The following is a 20,594-nucleotide window of genomic DNA, read 5'->3' on the forward strand; positions in this document are numbered from 1 at the left end:
CATGATGGTGATATCATCACCAGTGCAACGGCACCAAGAACAGGAATAATAATGAAAATAGAGACATGACGTAAAATGAAATGATACATGATGAATATGCAACCGAGACAAACAATCGTCCATTAGGCGAGTCGTGCAAACAACCGGTTGCCGGAATCAAAATAAAAAACGATGCATAAACATTAAAAAGTGGTTATGGAATCTCTCAAATGTCAATTATAGTGCTATCTAAAAATACTCATTGAGAGAGAGAGAGAGAGAGAGAGAGAGAGAGAGAGAGAGAATGTTTGTTCAATGTCTGGCTTGTCAGGGAATCTCTAGAGACAAACTCTTCTTGGGACCCCTTGTTCAGAATACGGACACACACACACACTCTCTCTCTCTCTCTCTCTCTCTCTCTCTCTCTCTCTCTCTCTCTCTCTCTCTCTCTCTCTCTCTCTCTCTCTCGTGAAACCATAGATGCTACAGCTGCTGGAGTTATGTAAGAGACTATAATGAATGTAGGGTTAGCAGGATTCTACTAATCCACCACTACACTGAAGTCTGACAACAACGGCGTGTGCTGGTTATCAGAAGCACTTCCAAACTAGACAATCCCCAAATCACAAATGCTGCAATAATGAACTTTGTCAGTATCTATATTTTCTTTCAATTTTAAACAGTGCTAAGCAAAATAATGTACGTGAATATTAAGACATCTGCTCAAGACGGGGAAAATATTGCATACACAGAACAAGACGCATAATGACAAACGTGTGAATCTCTTTATCAGGTTCGGATAAACCGGGAAAGATAAAAAGATCAAGAAAGCAACGATCACCACTCCCAGTTATAAATAGCAAAGGATACTTAACTTCACGGCACTATGTGGATTGATTTCTTAACGTCTTTGTTCACGGTCAAATAAAAGCATTGATCCGTGAATTTTGATTTGTTTGTCTTTCTTTCTCCTTACCAAAAGGACGTCTAATTAGGGAGAATAAAAAATGCTGCACATTATTATCATAAAGAAGAATTGCATCAACAAAATAATTTATTATTAACTCTAAAGGGTATTTCATATAGTAATTCGTAATTCAGGGAATGATTCAAATCTGCTTTTAAGTGTCATCATGGCTGTTCTGTCATGAAAAAAAAGCGAAAATGTCTGAAATAAATATCTAGCTCATCTATCTACTAATGAATTAAAGACGAGTCCTATGCCCTACTAACTTTTACAGCATTCTCCAATAAACCTCCTTAAGTAAAAGTACCACCAGCAGGGTATCAAACCCCCTTCCACACATTGCACCACTAGCCATAATATTGTACACATCATTTCACTTCATTTGGAGAATCTTTGTCACGTGTGCATTGGTGTAAAGACTGTTTTGTAAGTGCATTAAATGATAAAGTAATGGTACCAGTTTTCTCATACCTACCAAATACACCTGAACCTCTTCAATAAATTATATAAATCGTATGCTTGACGTTTGTCTATGAATTCTTTGAAAATGTCTGAAAACTATGGTAAGAATTGGTCAACCTAAATCTCCAAGATCCAAAGGAGTTTCTAATATCCTACCACAAGTTCTTAAGAAAAGAATTTTCAGTCTGTGGGACTCTCAGCATAGAATCAACTCTTAATTAAGGAATCTACAGTATCTATACAAGCTCAAGGAAGTAACCTACCTCGTCAAAGAAATTCAGCCTAAACTAACTCCTTTTTTTATGGTAATAAACCTAAATTATTTCCTCAAACCTTGAGTGTTACTAAAGCCTTTGCACATAGCCTTCTAAAGTTTTGAATTCGAGTGTACTTTGAGACAAAAATATGTTGGTAAGCATTCAATATGAAAAACTGTTTAAACACTATTTTATGAAAAAAAAATGATGCTAATGACATATAGATTTGTTTTTCTATAAGCATGCAAGGACAAGGAATAATTAAAGAAAAGATGTCTATTTCAAGTTGCCTCCAGTATGGCACCCTACGAGATTTATCTTGGCACAAAAATAGAATTCCCTCAGTAGATGAGATGACCAAGTGTTTACAGCAGAATCTAAGGAAAAGACCTTGTAGATACAGTGTATCAACTGTAACAGACGTCACAAAAGATGCTCAATACTGCAAAATATGCAATATTGTTTAAGAAAAATAGGGAAAGGGGGGAGGTGGAACAACCTGCTTAGGTAAAACGACAGATCTTTGATCGTGTTCGAAAATATCTGTTGATTTATGGATGCATTGAGTAACCAAGAGGGTACAGAAAGAGCAGTAAGAATAAGAATCAGCAACGGTATATGAAAAGTGAAAAGATATTACTGGATTATTGGTAAATATAAATGTTCTACTAATAAACGGATAAAACTTACGATTCATGTATAAGCCATATACAAGTCTATGCAGCAAGGACATGAAATTTTGATAATTTATAACTACAAACTCTAATCATTATGACCAGTGTCTTGGGTAGATCATATTACATATGGGTAAATGTTGGAGAGGCGTGTCGCCCAGCAACATGGAAAACAGACTGATATCTCACAAAGATTGCAGAGGTTTGGATGCAATGAAAAAGGATGAGAAACAGCCCAGACCAAATAATAGTAGATAAAGATATAGCACAGCAAGAAACAAATAAAACATGGGATAGGGTAATAGCTGAAGAACTTGGCTGACAAGGAATTGAGGAAAAAAATGCACGACAAAGAGGAGATTGGATAGAATTTATGTGCCTAACCTCAAAAAAGGAAAAGCTGATGTAAAAAAAAAAAAAAATCAATGAGGATGATAATAGCCTATATCATGGAGAATATTAGAACCATATTATATATGTATATAGCACAACAAGACCAATGCATCACAGTTCTAAACTCTTACCTAGCTTGCCCAAAGGACTTGTTATTGAGTGGTAAATGAAAATTGGAGCAAGGTAAAAAAGGCAACAAGAAGGGAGGTATGACAAAGTACCCTTGGATTTCTTAGGCTCTCCAACCACTACCATCCCCACAAAGGACAAAATTGAGGCCAGATTTGCAGAAGGCATAGAAGTTAAAATAGGAACTGCCAAAGCAACAACAGTAACATGGTCTTAAGACTGAAAGCCTACTACCCAAGTCGAAGAACTAACTTGGATTGAGGGCATAGACACTAACTCATGGACAAGTGCTCTAGAAAGAAACAATGGACGTTTAATATCTTTGAGAAACTCACAGGTTCTAACTAGGCCTAACCAGCAACTTCAGAAGAATGAAATATCCCGTGCTAAATGTACAGCACAACTAGTATGTATCAGACATACAGTAATTATCTAAGATATATAAATTCTGTCCTGAAATATCAAAATGCAAATATATATCTATATATCCACAGGGTTGGACTGACTAATGGCTTTTATAGTAGTCTATCAAATTACTTATTAAACTTGTTAGAATATTCCTTTCACAGTATCAAGATAATGATGAATAAATCCTTTTTGGGCTAAATCTCTGCAAACAGAACTCACTATCATAGGTATAACAGTATATTTTATACACGATTTCAATTAGCCTACACCACTATAAAGATTATGAAATAAAAATATACACACACTGCAAAAGCATGGAACTATGATGTAACAACAATTGCTTTCGGTATCTAGTAACTACCGGAAAGATAAAGGTCCAAAAACTTGCAATATTCATGCAGAAAATTTAAGCCATAATTATTCAAAAACATCAGTGCCACCTAGACAAAATTATTTAAGAAAACTATACACTAGAATTATCAATAAAAAAATGAAGCGAACAGTCAGAAGAAGCAAATGTGAGATGATAATGTCTATGAAACTAAACTATCCTTGAAAGGTAATAAGGATATTCGCCTAATACTGTATATAACTTTCTTACGATAATTTGTATCATTTCTCAAAATATAACCCAATCTTTAATGTAGTACAGTATTAATCTCAGTACAAGCTGGAAAACACTTTGGTAACTAGATCATTAATTGGGGAGCACTTTTCCTTTTGGTAACAAGAACTACATTGAGTGGTTGAGGAAAGATTACAATAAACGACTTGAAAACCTTCATTGTTCCTTTAATATTACAAACCACTTAGTTTTATGTATGAGAATCACCTCACAGAATTAACTGGCAATATTTAAATAATAGAAGATTATGCTAAATAATGAACTTTAGAATCCTATCTTAACTCTCTGCATAATAATGAGTTATCTTTCAACTGAACATGTTATTAAATGTAACATTATTGCCATTTACCAAATTCAAAAGTCTAATCCCAAGGTTGAATACAAAATAGCCTAGTTTTACTAAGGAGTTAACCAAACAAAATATCATAGAGTTGTCTATAGATCAAGGGGCATCAGGTCTCTTGGAACTAGAATTGAATGGGCTTGGGTGGTACCTCCAAGTTGAGTTACACAAAGTTAGGTTAGGTTGTGCTGCTTTCTACTGATTATAGGATACCCATAATTCTTCAAATTTCTGGCAAAGACAATGAAGGAAAGACTGGGAATCATTCCAATAAAAACCCAGCAAGCCCTATGTGCCAGATCAATGCCACATACTGCCAACGATCCCACCTAATTTACTAACAAAAAAACCCCCCTATGGGACCTAACTGCATATTTTGAAGGATTTGAAAGCTGTTATTAGTTTACTATCATTCAATTTATAATTTTCAATATACATTAAAGGAAACAGTATTTATAATAATCCCATTTTATCAATAGGTTACCTATATTCTTCCTTATACTGTACAGCATATACAGTATACACTGTATTGCTTATTCGACAATTATTTTCTCACACTCATATGCAATATCTATTACTTTTATTAAATACCTGGCTGTGTATGTCAACACTGAAATATAGCCAATCCTAATAAGACTTTTTTTCCATATTTACAGGAGGTAAGTTAAGATTTAGCTGTGTATTAAATGTATACATAATTTTGCAAATATAACTTACATAATATGACAAAGACATTCTAGACTACACATCCAAAATAAGAGCTATGCCAAAGACTAAACTAGGAAGAGAAGTTAAGGGGTCAATCCTCTAGTAGTGTTCAAGGCTTTTAAACATTTTTATTTTTCTAATACTAGATGGTCATAGTTTCATAGAAAGAAATAATCTGCTTTTTCCTACTTCTTGTATGATTTTCATTTCTAGAGGTATATATTTGCATCTATATTAGTATAATAAGATCCTTTCAACCTAGATTAGATCCTATTTGAATGTATAACTTCAGACTTTAGTAAAGTAAAAAAATTTTGCAAATTATAATCATATATATTCAGTCTACAATCTTACCTTAACTTCTCATAGGTAAATCTGATAAAAAATACATTCTTTCATAAAAGTCCATTCTTAGGTGTTGATGTACATAACTCAAGCTACTTATTCCAGATATGCTGACGTATGATACGCAATATATTAGCACCATCTGTTGCCAATGCAACCTACTAACGAGGGCAAAGGATCACGGAAACTCACCTAACAATCCAACCTTTCCTTTTTTATTTCCACTTCTGGTGTACATAGCTTGAATACTTTACAATACCCTTTTTCCGTTATAATAACTAATTTTATCCCTGCTTCAATCCAAAATCACCTTCATTAATAAGATTCCCATTGCCATGTTTTATGGAGTTAATCAGTATTTCAAAAACGATAAAACATAGTTCCCCTTGTATAAAGAAAAAAAAAAATTCAATAAGGATAATGGCTTGTTACTAAGATTATTGTAGCAAAACTAACCACATTGAAGGTTTTTTTTTCCTTTGAAACCAGAGTTAAAGAGCAAACCCCTCCCTTTCCTTCCCACCTTACACTTCGAACCTAGTATTCTTCCCTATTTAGCCTCTGCTACTAGAAACAGGTTAGGTTATTTACCAGCAGTTCTACTGTAGCCTATACAGTGCTATACCACAGGGTGATAAAGTTAGATTAGCTTAACCTAACCCTAAAAATACGTCATGCCGAATTAAGTAACAAAGTCTGAAGAATTTGGGGTGAACCAGAACCTTGAGCTAAGCCTGGGGCAAGGTACAGTATATAAAGTGACACTTACCCTACATACTCTCTTCCATGATCGGGTCGGTCTGGCAGCAGTCTGTTGCAAAGCGGGAAGGGACAGGGTAACATAGTCCCTTTTTTCTTCTATAACTCCCCCTTCGAACATTTTAAAATACGATCCTATTCACAAGCTATCTTTCAGACAGTTATTTAAATCCGAAACACTAAACAGACTACATTTGGGTTGATCACACACACACGCACTCGTACTGACATCAGTAGCAAGAGAAATATAGACGAACTAATGTTTTGTTTACGATTATTCTGGTATCTATTGGGAACCGAAAACAAATGACAATCTATCAACTGTCAGTTAATCGCACTGAATGTTACTAACATGTGATAGTAACAATGGAAAGGAGGAACTTGAATGTCTTGAGTCGTGTTATATAACATATAGTAGACCGAACCAATTTCCCTATATAATTAAACATTCTATTAAAAGATAATTAAGGTTTTAATAAATTACTTTGATCATGAATCTATTTCTATTTTCTATACTTGAGTGCTTTGCTCAATGTGCATCTCTCATTGTATTAACATAATGTAAGGTAATGGATTCTTATAATCATTTATCATCACAACTCCTGTTTCTATAATGGCTTCCTCGTGTAAGTTGACTTATATAAACGACTAATCTATTAACTGGAAGATGATAACAGACACAATACCAATTACTACAAGGGTAGTGATAACAACACTTGCAATAATAATAATAATAATAATAATTCTACTCCAACACCAATGATAACCATAAACTTCATAACTTCTTTGCGTTCGGTCCATCCATTGATCCTGCATCATCATCATCATCATTTCAGCCTTCAAAAGTCCTTTGTTGGATGTAGGCCTTCCCCAGGTTTCTCCACAGACTTCTATCGCAAGCTATTCTGTGCCACTGTTGCTTATGTTGGTCTCCGTCTAAGTCATCTCGCCAGCGGGATTTTTGTCTTCCTCGGTTTCTTGTGTATCCTCGGGGTGTCCAGAAGGTTGTTCTTGATGTCCATCGGTTGTCTGTCATCCTGGCAATGTGCCCTGCCCAGTTCCATTTGAGCTTGCTAATGGTTTCAAGGATATCCATTATATACTGTAGCCTATATCTATAAGTCTCGGATATACAGTAGTTTATTAGAAATGAAACTATAAGAGAGATTACTCGAGTGCCATGTGTGGATGAGATCATGGTGAGGGTGGACGGAGATGATTTGGGCATGCTCTTCGCACTCCCCAAGATAGATTTGTTCACCAAATTTTCAACTGGGCTCCACAAGGCACTAGAAGAGTTGGAAGACCCAGACCTACATGGCTGAGAACAATGAAGCGTGAAGTAAGAGATGACGAACGGGGAAGTATTGATTTAAAAGCTGTAGAGACGACTGGTGAAATCTAACTGAGGACCTTTACGTCAATAGGCGTAGGAAATGATGATAGTTGAATAACTTGAAAAGAATTTTTTTCCCCGAAATATATGAATTTTCTCAAAACCTTGAAATTCGTGTAGCAAGGTATTGAATAATTTCAGTTCCGTGTTTTTTATAAATTATTTTGTCTCAGTTACCTGGTTGCAGCAGGTAAGTTGTTTTATTTTTACGTCTTTGCATATACGTCTATACTCCTACATATTCATTCATGACACCGGTGGTATATTTCTGTACTATTGCATACCGATATGATTATCTCTATATTCTGCTATCGTATTTTTGTTACCAGCTGATTAGATAATCAATATCAAAAGAAACTGTTTTCCGGAATCTGTTGCCTTTACTTTTGCCATTGATTCCAAATCTACAATTGTTCATTTCTAATCCATTATGCAAGAAACTAGGATGTGAATCTGATTGCTTCTGTCTTTATATCAGCACTTTTCGTTAATATTGTGTTTCTATGAAAATGAAACCTAATTAGACGATTGTTTCAAGTTTATTCTTGTCAGTTTCAAATATGTTTAGCTAGGTCTACTATCATCAGACAGAACAATTAATTAGGAATTCTTTGAAATGTCGGTTGCTACCTTTGTGAGACATGCGATAAGGGTTTATGATTTTTACCCATAAGTTATAGGTTTAGTGAAATAATCTCTCTTGAGGAGTGCAAAGAGTATGACCAAACTACCTCCATTTACCCCTCCCCATGATCTCATCCATATATGGCACCTGAGTAATCTCTCTTATAGTTTCATTTCTGATCCTGTCCTGTCATTTAGTTCCCAATATCCTACAGAGGGCTTTGTTCTCAAGCCTACAAAATTTGCTGGAGATTGTTTCATTGTCATACCATGACGCATGTCCATACAGGAGCACAGATCTCACTAAACTGATATATAGCCTGATTTTTTATGTTCAATATCAGAGGACTTGATTTCCAAATTTTACTTAACCTAGTCATTGTTTGATTTGATTTTTTTTAATCTTTCACTAAACTCCAGTGTACAAATCAAATCATTCCCTTCGTATCTTCTATTCATGACCTCACTAAAGTGTTCCATCCAACGTTTTATTTATTCATCTTTTATTGTTGTAACAGATCCATCTCTCTTTTTTATGGGTATATACTTTTTCTTCTTTGTCCTAGTAAAAAATGCATTAATAATTCTTTGAGCAATCCTTACACCATTGCCACTCCATGAATTCATAGCTTTGCCAGCCTCATCTGCAGTCATTCCTGGCTTTTCTTTTGACTATCAATACGGATTACTTAGCATGCTCTACCTTGTAATTTTTATTACTTCTTCGAAAGACTTTCAACAATCAGTTTCTGAGTTTGTATCCTTTTTATAGTATCTCAAGTATCATTTGATATCTATGGTTTTCTCCTTGTAACTGTGTCCAAAAACTCCACCTGCAAGTGGTTGGTATATGTTCTTAATATCACACCGTTTCTCATTAATTGTCTGCTCTTCATTTATTAAAGTCTATGAGATTGCAAATCGATTCCTACATTCAATTACAAAGGTTTCTCTGTGCTCGTATTCTATAAGCTTAGTTATATCAAACCTAGGTATTCTATTTATATTTCTGTTAGGTGATTTCAAAGTGGCATTGAGGAGTTCATGATCACTACCAATATTTGCACCTCTATGGCTTCTTAGATTTCTTAGAGTCATCTTCTCTCTTTATTAATAGCAATATGATCTACTTGATTTTTGTAATTGCCAAATGGTGAAGTCCATGTATATTTGTGGATGACATTGTGCTGGAAAAGAATAGCCTACCTCAAAGGGGAAGATTGTTTTCTGAACAGAAACTAATGAAATGTGCTCCATTTTCAATTGCAACTTCGCCAAGACCCTCATCACCCATCACATCCTCTATACCTTGATTATTTCTTTCAATTTTACCATTGAAGTTCCCAATCACAACTTTTATGTCTCTCTTTGGGATCTCATATATTACCCTCTGCAGTTCTTCACAGTATTTATCGTCCCTTTCTTCAAGGGAAACGATATTTTTTTGTATATCTTATATACAATTTATTTCACTAATTTCTTTTTCCTATAGTTACTAAGTTGTGGAACAGCATAATTCAACTATGTTCTCTAACGACTATATCTTTGTTTCGCTTATCAGTCCCCAGTATTGCATTATCGAGGGTTTGTATAATATTATATTCATTATATCATATTGTTAGCTCTCTCTCTCTCTCTCTCTCTCTCTCTCTCTCTCTCTCTCTCTCTCTCTCTCTCTCTCTCTCTCTCTCTCTCTCTCTCCATGGGCCAAGAAGGTTAGCTTTCGAAGCTGTTTCCTATATTATAATTCTTATCACCCGGGCAATATCTTCCACCTTTGCTACATTTCTATCTGTCATTATTTCATGCTCCATGTATTTGACGTTTTCTTTTTTTTTGTCTTAATGTTCAATTTATTATTCCTCTTTTCATCATGTCATTCTCTAAACAATTATATTCTGTTACTGTTCCAATGTCTCTATTTTTCATCTTCTCATTAGCACGTTCATCTTCCTACTTTCCAATATATCATACTTGTTCGGTATATATATATATATATATATATATATATATATATATATATATATACATACATACATATATATATATATATATATATATATATATATATATATATATATATATATATATATATATATATATATATATTCTTTTTTCTTATGCTACTTCCACTTCTTTTATTCTGCTTTCGTGGGACATTATATTGTCTACATAGATTAATGTCTCTATTTCCACGTCCATTATGTGTTACGTTTTTTTCTGAATTATACTCACTTTACACGTGGCTGGTTTTAATATAATCTTGGATCAAATATTGTTCCTTCGCTTAACATTTTCCTTAGTTCTATTTTTACTTTTACCCAATTGAGTGTCCACCACTGCCCTCTCTCTGTTCATTTCGTATAAGTATTGAAGCCTCCTACCACTTGTAATTATTTAGTTGGCAACCGTGGACTGAGGTATTTATAAACTTGGGAATAATGAGTTGTAGAAAATATTCACCTCTGTGGTAAATTAATATGGAATGAAATAATTACTATTCAAGCTATAACAGTAACTTACTGGAGTTAATCATTAAGGTAAAAAATGAATAAACACAACGAGAAAAAATCGATTACAACATAAAAAGTCAAGAAGAAGAAGAAACAGGAAGCCGGCTGCCCCTATTCCTTTGTTTATTGTTTATGTTTACATTTGTTGTTTTGAAAGTGTTGAGAAGACGTAAGCGTGACTGTAGCAACTATTTTAACACATCCACGATAAAATAAATATAAGAGAGAAGGAAGCGGATGCTCCAGTGGGATCACTTGATAAATTTATTAGGAAAAAGATAACTAGTTGAAGCAAAGCAATAATCTGTGCTAGGCTTTGCGAGGTTGCCTTGTCTCATCCAAGCCGTAGCATACCGAGTACGGTAAGTAGCTTTTTTATTTTTATTTGAAATAAGCTTTATTTGACACCAGTTCTTCACGCGATGATTAAAAATGGATATCGACAAACCATAACTTCCCCCCCCCCTAACCTAACCTACAAGCCGTCTTACCTACTTACCTGGGGGGGGGGGGGGCTAACACCACCCTGCGACCCCTTTTACACCGCTGTATTCTAAGACAATGATATATACAGGTGGCCGCTATCATACATACACCCCTTTGACGTAATGCCGCTTTTATATGGTGTATTGAAAAATCTGTTTGAAAATTAATATAGTTATCGCCTGTTATAACAAACTACGTTACTTAATTACATTGATCAAACCAGACCTTCATATTTATTTGGGGTGAACAGTTTAAGGAATACTGGATTACTTTAGTGAACATGAAATAGGGATCAAAGTGGGAAATTGAGACACGCAGCTGGTGGGGGTAACGAGTAATAAATTACTGCAATGCAACCTAACCTAACCTGGGACACAGTCCATACTAATTGGGAAGAGACTCTTCCTTCCCTTGCAACCCTAGCTACGCCATAACTTAACATGTAATGCTGTATCAATTTGAAAACTTCTAAAAGATCACTTACTTAGTTATGCTAGGCCAATTATCCTTTTCTCGTTCAATGTTGCAGGTAAAAATTTGTCTTCCTATGTTAATTACTTTTTATGATATTGCGTTCTTTAAAAGTTAAAAGATCATACTACAGAACTGAAAGTCACTACTCGAAGTGTGTTGCCACAAAAAGCTAACAACCCTTGCCTTCTAATAATTTAATTCAATATGAAATTTTCTAAAACTGAATGATTCAACATTGTTAACATCTAACCTCCACCCATAACAAGTCATAAACATTAATTGAAGCTAAGTTTATTTTATATTTCACCTATGATCCCAAAATTATATAGTAGCTTATTGAATAAACACAACTAAAGAACCATTCAGGTTTCAGCATCATCCCCATTAACACAATTATTATTATTATTATGAAGTCCTAAACTACAACCCTAGTTGGAAAAGCAGGATGCTATAAGACCAGGGGCCCCAACTAGGAAAATAGCCCAGTGAGGAAAAGAAATAAGGGAAAATAAAATATTTTAAGAATGGTCACAGTATTAAAATAAATATTTCCTTTTTAAACTATAAAAACTTTAACAAAACAAGAGGAAGAGAAACTAGATATGAAAGGAAAGAGAACTCTAACCCAAGGCAGTGTAAGACTATGGTACAGAGGCTATGACATTACCCAAGAATAGAGAACAATGGTTTGATTTTGGAGTGTCGTTCTCCTAGAAGAGCTGCTTACCATAGCTAAAGAGTCTCGTTTACCCTTACCAAGAGGAGAGTAGCCACTGAACAATTACAGTGCAGTATTTACATGAAGTTTTCCAAGGTTAGTTATCTTTGGCCGTGATTGTGCAGCTCTTGTTTCTGCAAGTTCAGATTTTTGTTAACTTCTGGGTTGTGACACCAGTACCATACCAAGTCCAATTAACTTGCCACTTTTGAGATACCAGATTCCCCCTGATATTCAGAATCTTCAGACAGCTCGTTATTGTAGATCTTAACTCCAGTTTGTTGAAAGTTTATACAGTACTGTACATAGAATAGTTACAGAAGTGCTTGAATATACAGTATTATGTTATTTTTTATTTGAATTAGGGTTTCTAGGAAAGCTAGTTGTAACTAAACTTAAGACATGATACTACACAATCATCTATTTTACAGGAAGATGTCAGAAGGCGCCACCAACGACAACTTGCCTCCAGCAAAGAAGTTAAGAACTGAAGAGGGTAATGGTCAGTTAGATGACAGCATTGATCATGGGAAACCTGGTACTAACAAGGAAGCTAAAATGACATCATTTAAAGATTTTGAAGTTGTCCAAATTTTAAACAATAATGAAGAAAATAAATCTGTTTCTTTCCAAGCAAAGCTGAAAGGGAAGGAAGGGACAGCTGTTGTCATGTTACAGGTAATTATTTGAATTATTTTTATATATTATGGGCCTTTGAGGGTTTATTGACTTTATGACACTTGGTATGGATAAATTGGACTCTTTTTAAGTTAGCTTACTTTGATGAATTATTCAAACCTTCAGGTGAAAACTGGTTTAGTCATTAGGGCTAGATAGCAAGTGAGAAGTAGGGCAGGGCCCTCAATTTTTTTGTTACATTGAGTTAGAAGTCGCCTGTCTATTCAATGGGATGTTTTTATTTTCATGGCATAACTAAAAAAAGGCATATATTTATGGAATAGACAGTATTTTATGTTAATTCATTACTGTTATTACAAAAGCAAAAAATGTATTATACTGTCTTACCATTTTCAGAAACTACCTTTCAGTGGGGAAAAACTTCAAGAAATTCTGACAGAAGAAACAAAACTTCAAGATTTATTTGAAAATGACATCTACCTTAACAAAAAAGTACTACTTTCTCCTGAACTAAATGGTTAGTATCTAGTCTTCTTTAAAGTTGAAAGGGTTCAGTAAACCTGTTTTGTTGTGTTTTATTTTGTTTCTAGGATTGAATTATTTTCGATATCTGTAGTGGGTGAATGAATTGAGGGCTATGTAGATTGTGTTCTCATATACATGGCTGCTTTATTACCTATTTGTTCCGACACTAGATACAAACTCTTTTGCTCCTTATTAGGTAATATACTTTCGGCAAAGCTGGAAGACTTTTAGCGAGATGTAACTGCTCCACAACTAGCAGGATGTTAGGGGATTAGTACCACCTATCTTGCTCATGCAAACCTGTGCTCTATCTGCACTTTTTACATTTGGCTCAGTGGAGAGTGGACCTTTGTCTCTTTCTACCTCCCATAGGACCAGAGGAATGGACGGACCTCAGATGGTGGCTGTGAGACGAGAATCTGCTGAAGTGTGTTGATCTTCTCTACCTTCCACCCGATTTGATGCTGTTTTCGGATCATCAAAAGAAGGGTCGAGGGCCCTCGTGTTGCACCACACGGCCTTAGGCGTATGGTCAGAGTCCGAACAGTACCTTCACATAAATCTCTTAGAGATGAAGGCTGTACATCTGGCCCTTCAAGAGTTCCACCAGTTCCTGATGGGTCACTCGGTTGTGGTGAGGAGCGACAGCACCACAGTAATGGCTTACATCAAAAAGCAAGGAGGTACTTTTCAGCAGCCTCTACCCCATCTAGCAGTAAAGATACTGAAATGGGCGGAAGTCCACTCTGTCTCACTAGCAGCTCGCTCCATTCCCGGTAAGAGGAATGTGCTCACCGACAATCTGAGCAGTGTCACAGATAGTCGGTTCTGAGATTTAAATACACCAAAAATTTAATACAAAAGTACATAAATGTTATTTTTAAATATTAAACCTAGCCGGTGAATATATAAATAGCTGACGTCTCCGTCGGTCGACAGATTCCAAAAACTCGCGAGCGATCGCCATGAAGGTAGCGGGTGTGCCCACCAGCGCCGACTATCGGCCAGATACCGCATATACTTCTCAACCACTCCAGTTTTTCTCTGTCGGTGTTAAAGACAACACTGATTCCGCTCGCGCTTGACCTCGAGTTTTCTACCGATTGGTGAAGTACTTGGTTTTGGTCTTATTGCTTTCGCCGTGTTGGATTATTCAATACTATCTTCAAAAGAAATGCTTTTGAAAGGAGAGGAAAAGTTTTTGCCCTTGCTTTTTTAATCTCGCTCTGGTTTTTCCATAGAGAAAAGATGGCCGACCCTTCCCTCAGTGTACGGAAGTGTGTTAAAGGCTTTTAGTAATTATTTTATCACTTTATAAATTATTGTTGATATTTATAGATTTACCTCTATATATTTTATATCTCCATCCATCCATATACCAAAGGCACTTCCCCCAACTTTGGGGGGTAGCCGACAACAACAAGAAACAAAACAAAAAAGGGGACCTCTACTCTCTACGTTCCTCCAGCCTAACCAGGGACTCAGCCGAGTTCAGCTGGTACTGCTAGGGTGCCACAGCCCAACCTCCCACATTTCCACCACAGATGAAGCTTCATACTGCTGAGTCCCCTACTGCTGCTACCTCCGCGGTCATCTAAGGCACCGGAGGAAGCAGCAGGGCCTACCGGAACTGCGTCACAATCGCTCGCCATTCATTCCTATTTCTCGCATGCTCTTTTGCCTCTCTCACATCTATCCTCCTATCACCCAGAGCTTTCTTCACACCATCCATCCACCCAAACCTTGGCCTTCCTCTTGTACTTCTCCCATCAACTCTTGCATTCATCACCTTCTTTAGCAGACAGCCATTTTCCATTCTCTCAACATGGCCAAACCACCTCATCACATTCATATCCACTCTAGCCGCTAACTCATTTCTTACACCCGTTCTCACCCTCACCACTTCGTTCCTAACCCTATCTACTCGAGATACACCAGCCATACTCCTCAGACACTTCATCTCAAACACATTCAATTTCTGTCTCTCCATCACTTTCATTCCCCACAACTCCGATCCATACATCACAGTTGGTACAATCACTTTCTCATATAGAACTCTCTTTACATTCATGCCCAACCCTCTATTTTTTACTACTCCCTTAACTGCCCCCAACACTTTGCAACCTTCATTCACTCTCTGACGTACATCTGCTTCCACTCCACCATTTGCTGCAACAACAGACCCCAAGTACTTAAACTGATCCACCTCCTCAAGTAACTCTCCATTCAACATGACATTCAACCTTGCACCACCTTCCCTTCTCGTACATCTCATAACCTTACTCTTACCCACATTAACTCTCAACTTCCTTCTCTCACACACCCTTCCAAATTCTGTCACTAGTCGGTCAAGCTTCTCTTCTGTGTCTGCTACCAGTACAGTATCATCCGCAAACAACAACTGATTTACCTCCCATTCATGATCATTCTCGCCTACCAGTTTTAATCCTCGTCCAAGCACTCGAGCATTCACCTCTCTCACCACTCCATCAACATACAAGTTAAACAACCACGGCGACATCACACATCCCTGTCTCAGCCCCACTCTCACCGGAAACCAATCACTCACTTCATTTCCTATTCTAACACATGCTTTACTACCTTTGTAGAAACTTTTCACTGCTTGCAACAACCTTCCACCAACTCCATATAACTTCATCACATTCCACATTGCTTCCCTATCAACTCTATCATATGCTTTCTCCAGATCCATAAACGCAACATACACCTCCTTACCTTTTGCTAAATATTTCTCGCATATCTGCCTAACTGTAAAAATCTGATTCATACAACCCCTACCTCTTATAAAACCACCCTGTACTTCCAAGATTGCATTCTCTGTTTTATCCTTAATCCTATTAATCAGTACTCTACCATACACTTTTCCAACTACACTCAACAAACTAATACCTCTTTTATATCTCACCCGCCTTTATTAGGCCTCTTCGATTAGCTTTCCATTTATACTAAACATCGAAATAAATTTTATGTTTTTGTTTATATGCGGCCTTTACCTATTCTTTGTAGGCGGTCCTAACTTGGAAAATGAAGTTAAACAACATTGAGCCCATTCAACTTTTATTTTTATTTAGATTAAAACAGTTGCTCTGTAAGAGTGATGAGATGAATATTTTTAGAAAATATTTTAAGAAATTTTTCTTTGAATAGTCTTAGTGCTGTTTTTCAAAGATGAACTAACGTTTGGTTTATTTATGCTACGCAGTTTGCGCTCTATCGTTACGATAGAGAAAGAGAGAATCACGGTTTCACTTTGCAGAAAGAGTAAATCGATTTTGATGTTTTGTTCATTCTTCTTTCAGACTGAAGTTTTTTAGATACTAATTTAAAGGAACATGTTAATTTTCAATTTCTGAGTCCTTTCAGTTTTTTCCTTTAGTCAAATAACCTGTTATTGACGAAGGGTGAGTGGGCCATTCTTTTGTGAGTGACAAGATAGAGAGAGAGAGAGAGAGAGAGAGAGAGAGAGAGAGAGAGAGAGAGAGAGAGAGAGAGAGAGAGAGAAAGAGAAAGAGAAAGAGAGAACGATCCAATCTTTATTCTCGTCCCAAGTCTCTGTACAAGGAGTTTGGGAGCGAGTAACGTTGTTCTCGCTTCAGTTTTTTACTCTCGTCCCAAGTCTCTGTACGGGGAGAGAGGATAAAACGTTTTTGTTTTTATTCTTGTCCCAAGGCACTGTTCGGTGAGAGATTGAAAACGTAGTCCTTAGTGAACTAGTGTTTAGTCTCATCCCCAGTTACTAATCTTTTTAACTTTGTATATTTCCGTTTTATTCGATATATATGTATATGTTTATTGATTTTTGCATGTGTGTTTCATTTTGTACTAATATGTTTACATTATACGACTCATTTCGCAATTCTAACCTTTTGATTTAAGGGAGAATTGCGTGCTTTAGGTAGAAATCAGTTTTATTCATGTCTAATGTGAAAATTATTAAAAAATGTGATATCAGTGAAGTGCAAAAAACAGTGTTGCGGAGGGTTTGTTTGTTCGTGCTTGTCACTTGCCTAGTCCGAGACCTCTTTCAGGCTCCCCTGCACCAGGGAGAAGGAATGTCGTAGGACCTAAGGGAGTGAGGAGTGTAAACCAACGAACAGACGTTCCCTCAAAGGTATCAGACGTTGCTCGTCAGGCACGTCCTTGCCATAGGACAGGAGAGACGAAGTTTCTCCTCGTCTTCCGATGATTCGTCTCTTTAAAAGCCTGGGCGTAAAGTTTCGAGACGTTTGAAACGTTTATTAGTTCCTTCAGAACAAGTTCAACGTCTTAGCTGTAGTCATCATAAGAGTCCCGTTCATAGCGATGACGTTCATGTACAGACGTTTCTGCCACAGACTCGACGTGACGTTGAGCGGTAGACACAACGTGACGTTGAGCGGTAGACACAACGTGACGTCGAGTGTCAGTGACCGTAGTCACGATATAGCATCGATCAGCAGTCACCGCTGTTACTACGTGACGTTTGAACGTCAGCCACCGCAGTCACAGGTTGATCGGAAGTTGAGTGTTTTGCAAGATATGCTGTTAAAGCTTTCTTCTTTAATAGAAGCTTTCGATCCTGTTCCTGTTTGAAAGGATCCTTTGCTTTTTATACGTCACGGTTCTGGCGAGCTTTGTTACGCCACGCTGACGTTATCCCTAGTGACAGCTTTGCTGTTTAACGAGATGCGGAGCATAAATCTCGATGTAACTTTGATCGCTTTGAACGTCAGCCACCGCAGTCACAGCGTGACGTTGAGCTGCAGACACCGCAGACACGACGTGACCTTGAGCGGTAGACACCGTAGACATGACGTGACGTCGAGGGTCAGTCATCGTAGTCACGATATAGAATCGAACAGCAGTCACCGCTGTTACTACATGACGGTTGAACGTCAGTTACTTCTGTCGCGACGTGTAGTAGAATAACATTCTCTGCAGTCACAACGTGACATCGACCCTCCGACTTTAACTTCTGTTCATATACAAGGTGTCAGGCTTTTCCTTCACGTCATTCTGAATATAAATCTCCTTCTCGCAAGACTTTAGATTTATCAGATGATGTGCCTTCTGAAGAAGTTGATGACCCCCTTTCAACTAATGTACCTTTGGGGAGTCATTCAGAAGAGGAGTAACCTAGGGTGGTCCAACAATCCCTTGTTTTTTCAATTATGAATTTCTTTAGTGAAATTTTGTCCTACTCGTTTTGTAACGGCTGCTCCGCCGTCTGAGTTTACTCTTGGCATGACTTTCTTCGACTCCTACATTTACGAAGTCAGTTCTCTCTTGTTCTTCCAAGAGGGCCATGCTCTTACTGGGAGACTGGTTGGAATCCAGGAGAAGTTTAGGAAAGTCTGCTTTTGCTTTTCCTCCTTCTTAATTAGCTTCTCGCTCGGGCGTCTGGTGTGACACAGGAGAAGCTCGATGAGAAGTTCTTGGCTTGGGAGTACCTGCCTCTGCCCAGGGAGACTTCTTAAGCCTAGTGGACTCTCCTCGTCGTCTAGCCATGAGACGCTCCAAGATTTTATGGTCTGCTTCAGAGCTAGACCATCTCCTGTTAGGAGTTTTTTTCGAGCATTTGAAGTTTTTTATTTGTTGGATTGGTCACTGGGAGCCTTAAGTAAGAAGGTCTCTCCAATTGTCAATGTATTGCTGTACAATTATGTCATGCATGAACAAGGCTATCAGGGATGGCTCCAATGATCTGGCAGCCACGTTCACTGCAGGAACAAGGCTATCAAGGATGGCTCCAATGATCTGGTAGCCACGTTCACTGCAGGAGTACTTTAGATGTAAGTGCACTCAATGTGTTCATTGTCAAGACAAAGTTCACGATGAAGACTACCAAATCTGTCTTGGCAGCAGTAAGGGAAGGCGACTGGATGGTCTCTCTCGACCTTCAGGATGCATACTTCTACATCCCGATTCATCCAAACTTTCAACAACATCTGAGGCTTGTGGACGGGAAAGTAATGTACCAATTTCGAGCACTGTGCTTCGGCCTCATTCCTGCTCCTCTTGTTTTTACAAGGCCCTTGCAAAATGTAGCAAGCTTTCTACATTTTTTGAGGATTCAGAGCCTCCCTTTATTTTGACGACTGGCTAATCAGGGCGTCGTCATTAAATCGCTGTCCGGAGAGCCTCTAATGGACATTAGACCTAACCAAGGAGCTAGGTCTCATAGTGAACGTAGAGAAGTCGTAACTTACAGTACTCCATCCCAGACTATTCTTTATTTGGGAATGGAGATACAGTGTCGGATTTTTCGGGCCTTTTCGTCTTCCACAAGAATGGAACAAGCTCTGTTAAAAGTCCTTCACTTGCAAGAGAAAAACAGTTGCTTTGTAAGAGTTTGAACGAGCCTCGTGGGAACTCTTTCATCGCTGGTGTAGTTTATCTCTCTGGGGAGACTCAACCTTTGCCCTCTCCAATTTCACCTAAACCATTGGAACAAGGAGAAGGGCTTAGAGAGTATCTATTTCCCAATCTCCAACTCAGTCTAGACATGTCTGACTTGGTGGGACAGCAACATCAGACTTCGAGAAGGTCTTTCTCTTACGATCAAGAACCCAAACCATGTGTTGTATTCAGATGCATCGGATTTGGGTTAGGGAGCTCCACTGGACAGTCTGGAATGCTCGGGTCTTTGGTCCACGGATCAGAAGGAACTCCATTTGAGGCAAGTAACATCTCTCCTTTGGCGAGATTTGTGCAAGGAAAAATGAATGTCTTGGTGGACTGCCTCAGCAGAAGAGGACAAGTCATCTCCATGGAGTGGACGTTGCATAAGACTGTTTGCGAGAAGCTATGGATGACATGGGGTCAACCCACCATAGATCTTTTTGCGTCTTCACTGACAAAGAGGCTCTCGACTTACTGCTTTCCAGTTCCAGATCCAGAGGCAGCCCACATAGACGCTTTCCTGCTGGACTGGTCTCACCTGGACGTTTATGTCTTTCCACCTTTCAAGATCCTAAACAAGGTGCTGCAGAAGTTCACCTCTCACAAAGGGACCAGGTTGACGTTGGTTGCTCTACTCTGGCCCGCGAGAGAGTGGTTCACAGAGGTACTTATATGGCTGGTAGACGTTCCAAGAAGTCTGCCGTTACGGATGGATCTCTTGCGACAGCCTCACGTAAAGAGATTTCATCAAAGCCTCCCCACGCTTCG

The 20,594-nt window shown here is 37.7% G+C and overlaps 2 protein-coding genes across 3 annotated transcripts in view; one reads left to right on the forward strand and one right to left on the reverse strand.

The window, feature by feature from the left end:
• The window catches only part of alpha-Man-Ib (alpha-Mannosidase class I b), a 99,854-nt gene extending 93,563 nt beyond the window's left edge, over positions 1–6,291 (reverse strand). Inside the window, exon 1 of the mRNA XM_068361192.1 lies at positions 6,060–6,291. Coding sequence (XP_068217293.1) covers positions 6,060–6,170 — 111 coding nt within the window. The 5' untranslated portion in view covers positions 6,171–6,291. The remainder of the gene's footprint in view (positions 1–6,059) is intronic.
• Positions 1–20,594, forward strand: part of Dcps (Decapping enzyme, scavenger) — a 178,582-nt gene that overhangs the window by 120,689 nt on the left and 37,299 nt on the right. The window contains exons 1-3 of one of the 2 annotated variants that reach the window (XM_068361203.1): positions 10,656–10,944; positions 12,692–12,938; positions 13,296–13,416. In XM_068361203.1, coding sequence (XP_068217304.1) covers positions 12,696–12,938; positions 13,296–13,416 — 364 coding nt within the window. In that variant the 5' untranslated portion in view covers positions 10,656–10,944; positions 12,692–12,695. Of the gene's footprint in view, positions 1–10,655; positions 10,945–12,691; positions 12,939–13,295; positions 13,417–20,594 lie in introns of those variants that run through there. The other variant, XM_068361202.1, reaches the window with a different exon arrangement.

The sequence above is a fragment of the Palaemon carinicauda genome, chromosome 37 (assembly GCF_036898095.1).
Source record: "Palaemon carinicauda isolate YSFRI2023 chromosome 37, ASM3689809v2, whole genome shotgun sequence".
NCBI classification, from domain to species: Eukaryota; Metazoa; Arthropoda; class Malacostraca; order Decapoda; family Palaemonidae; genus Palaemon; species Palaemon carinicauda.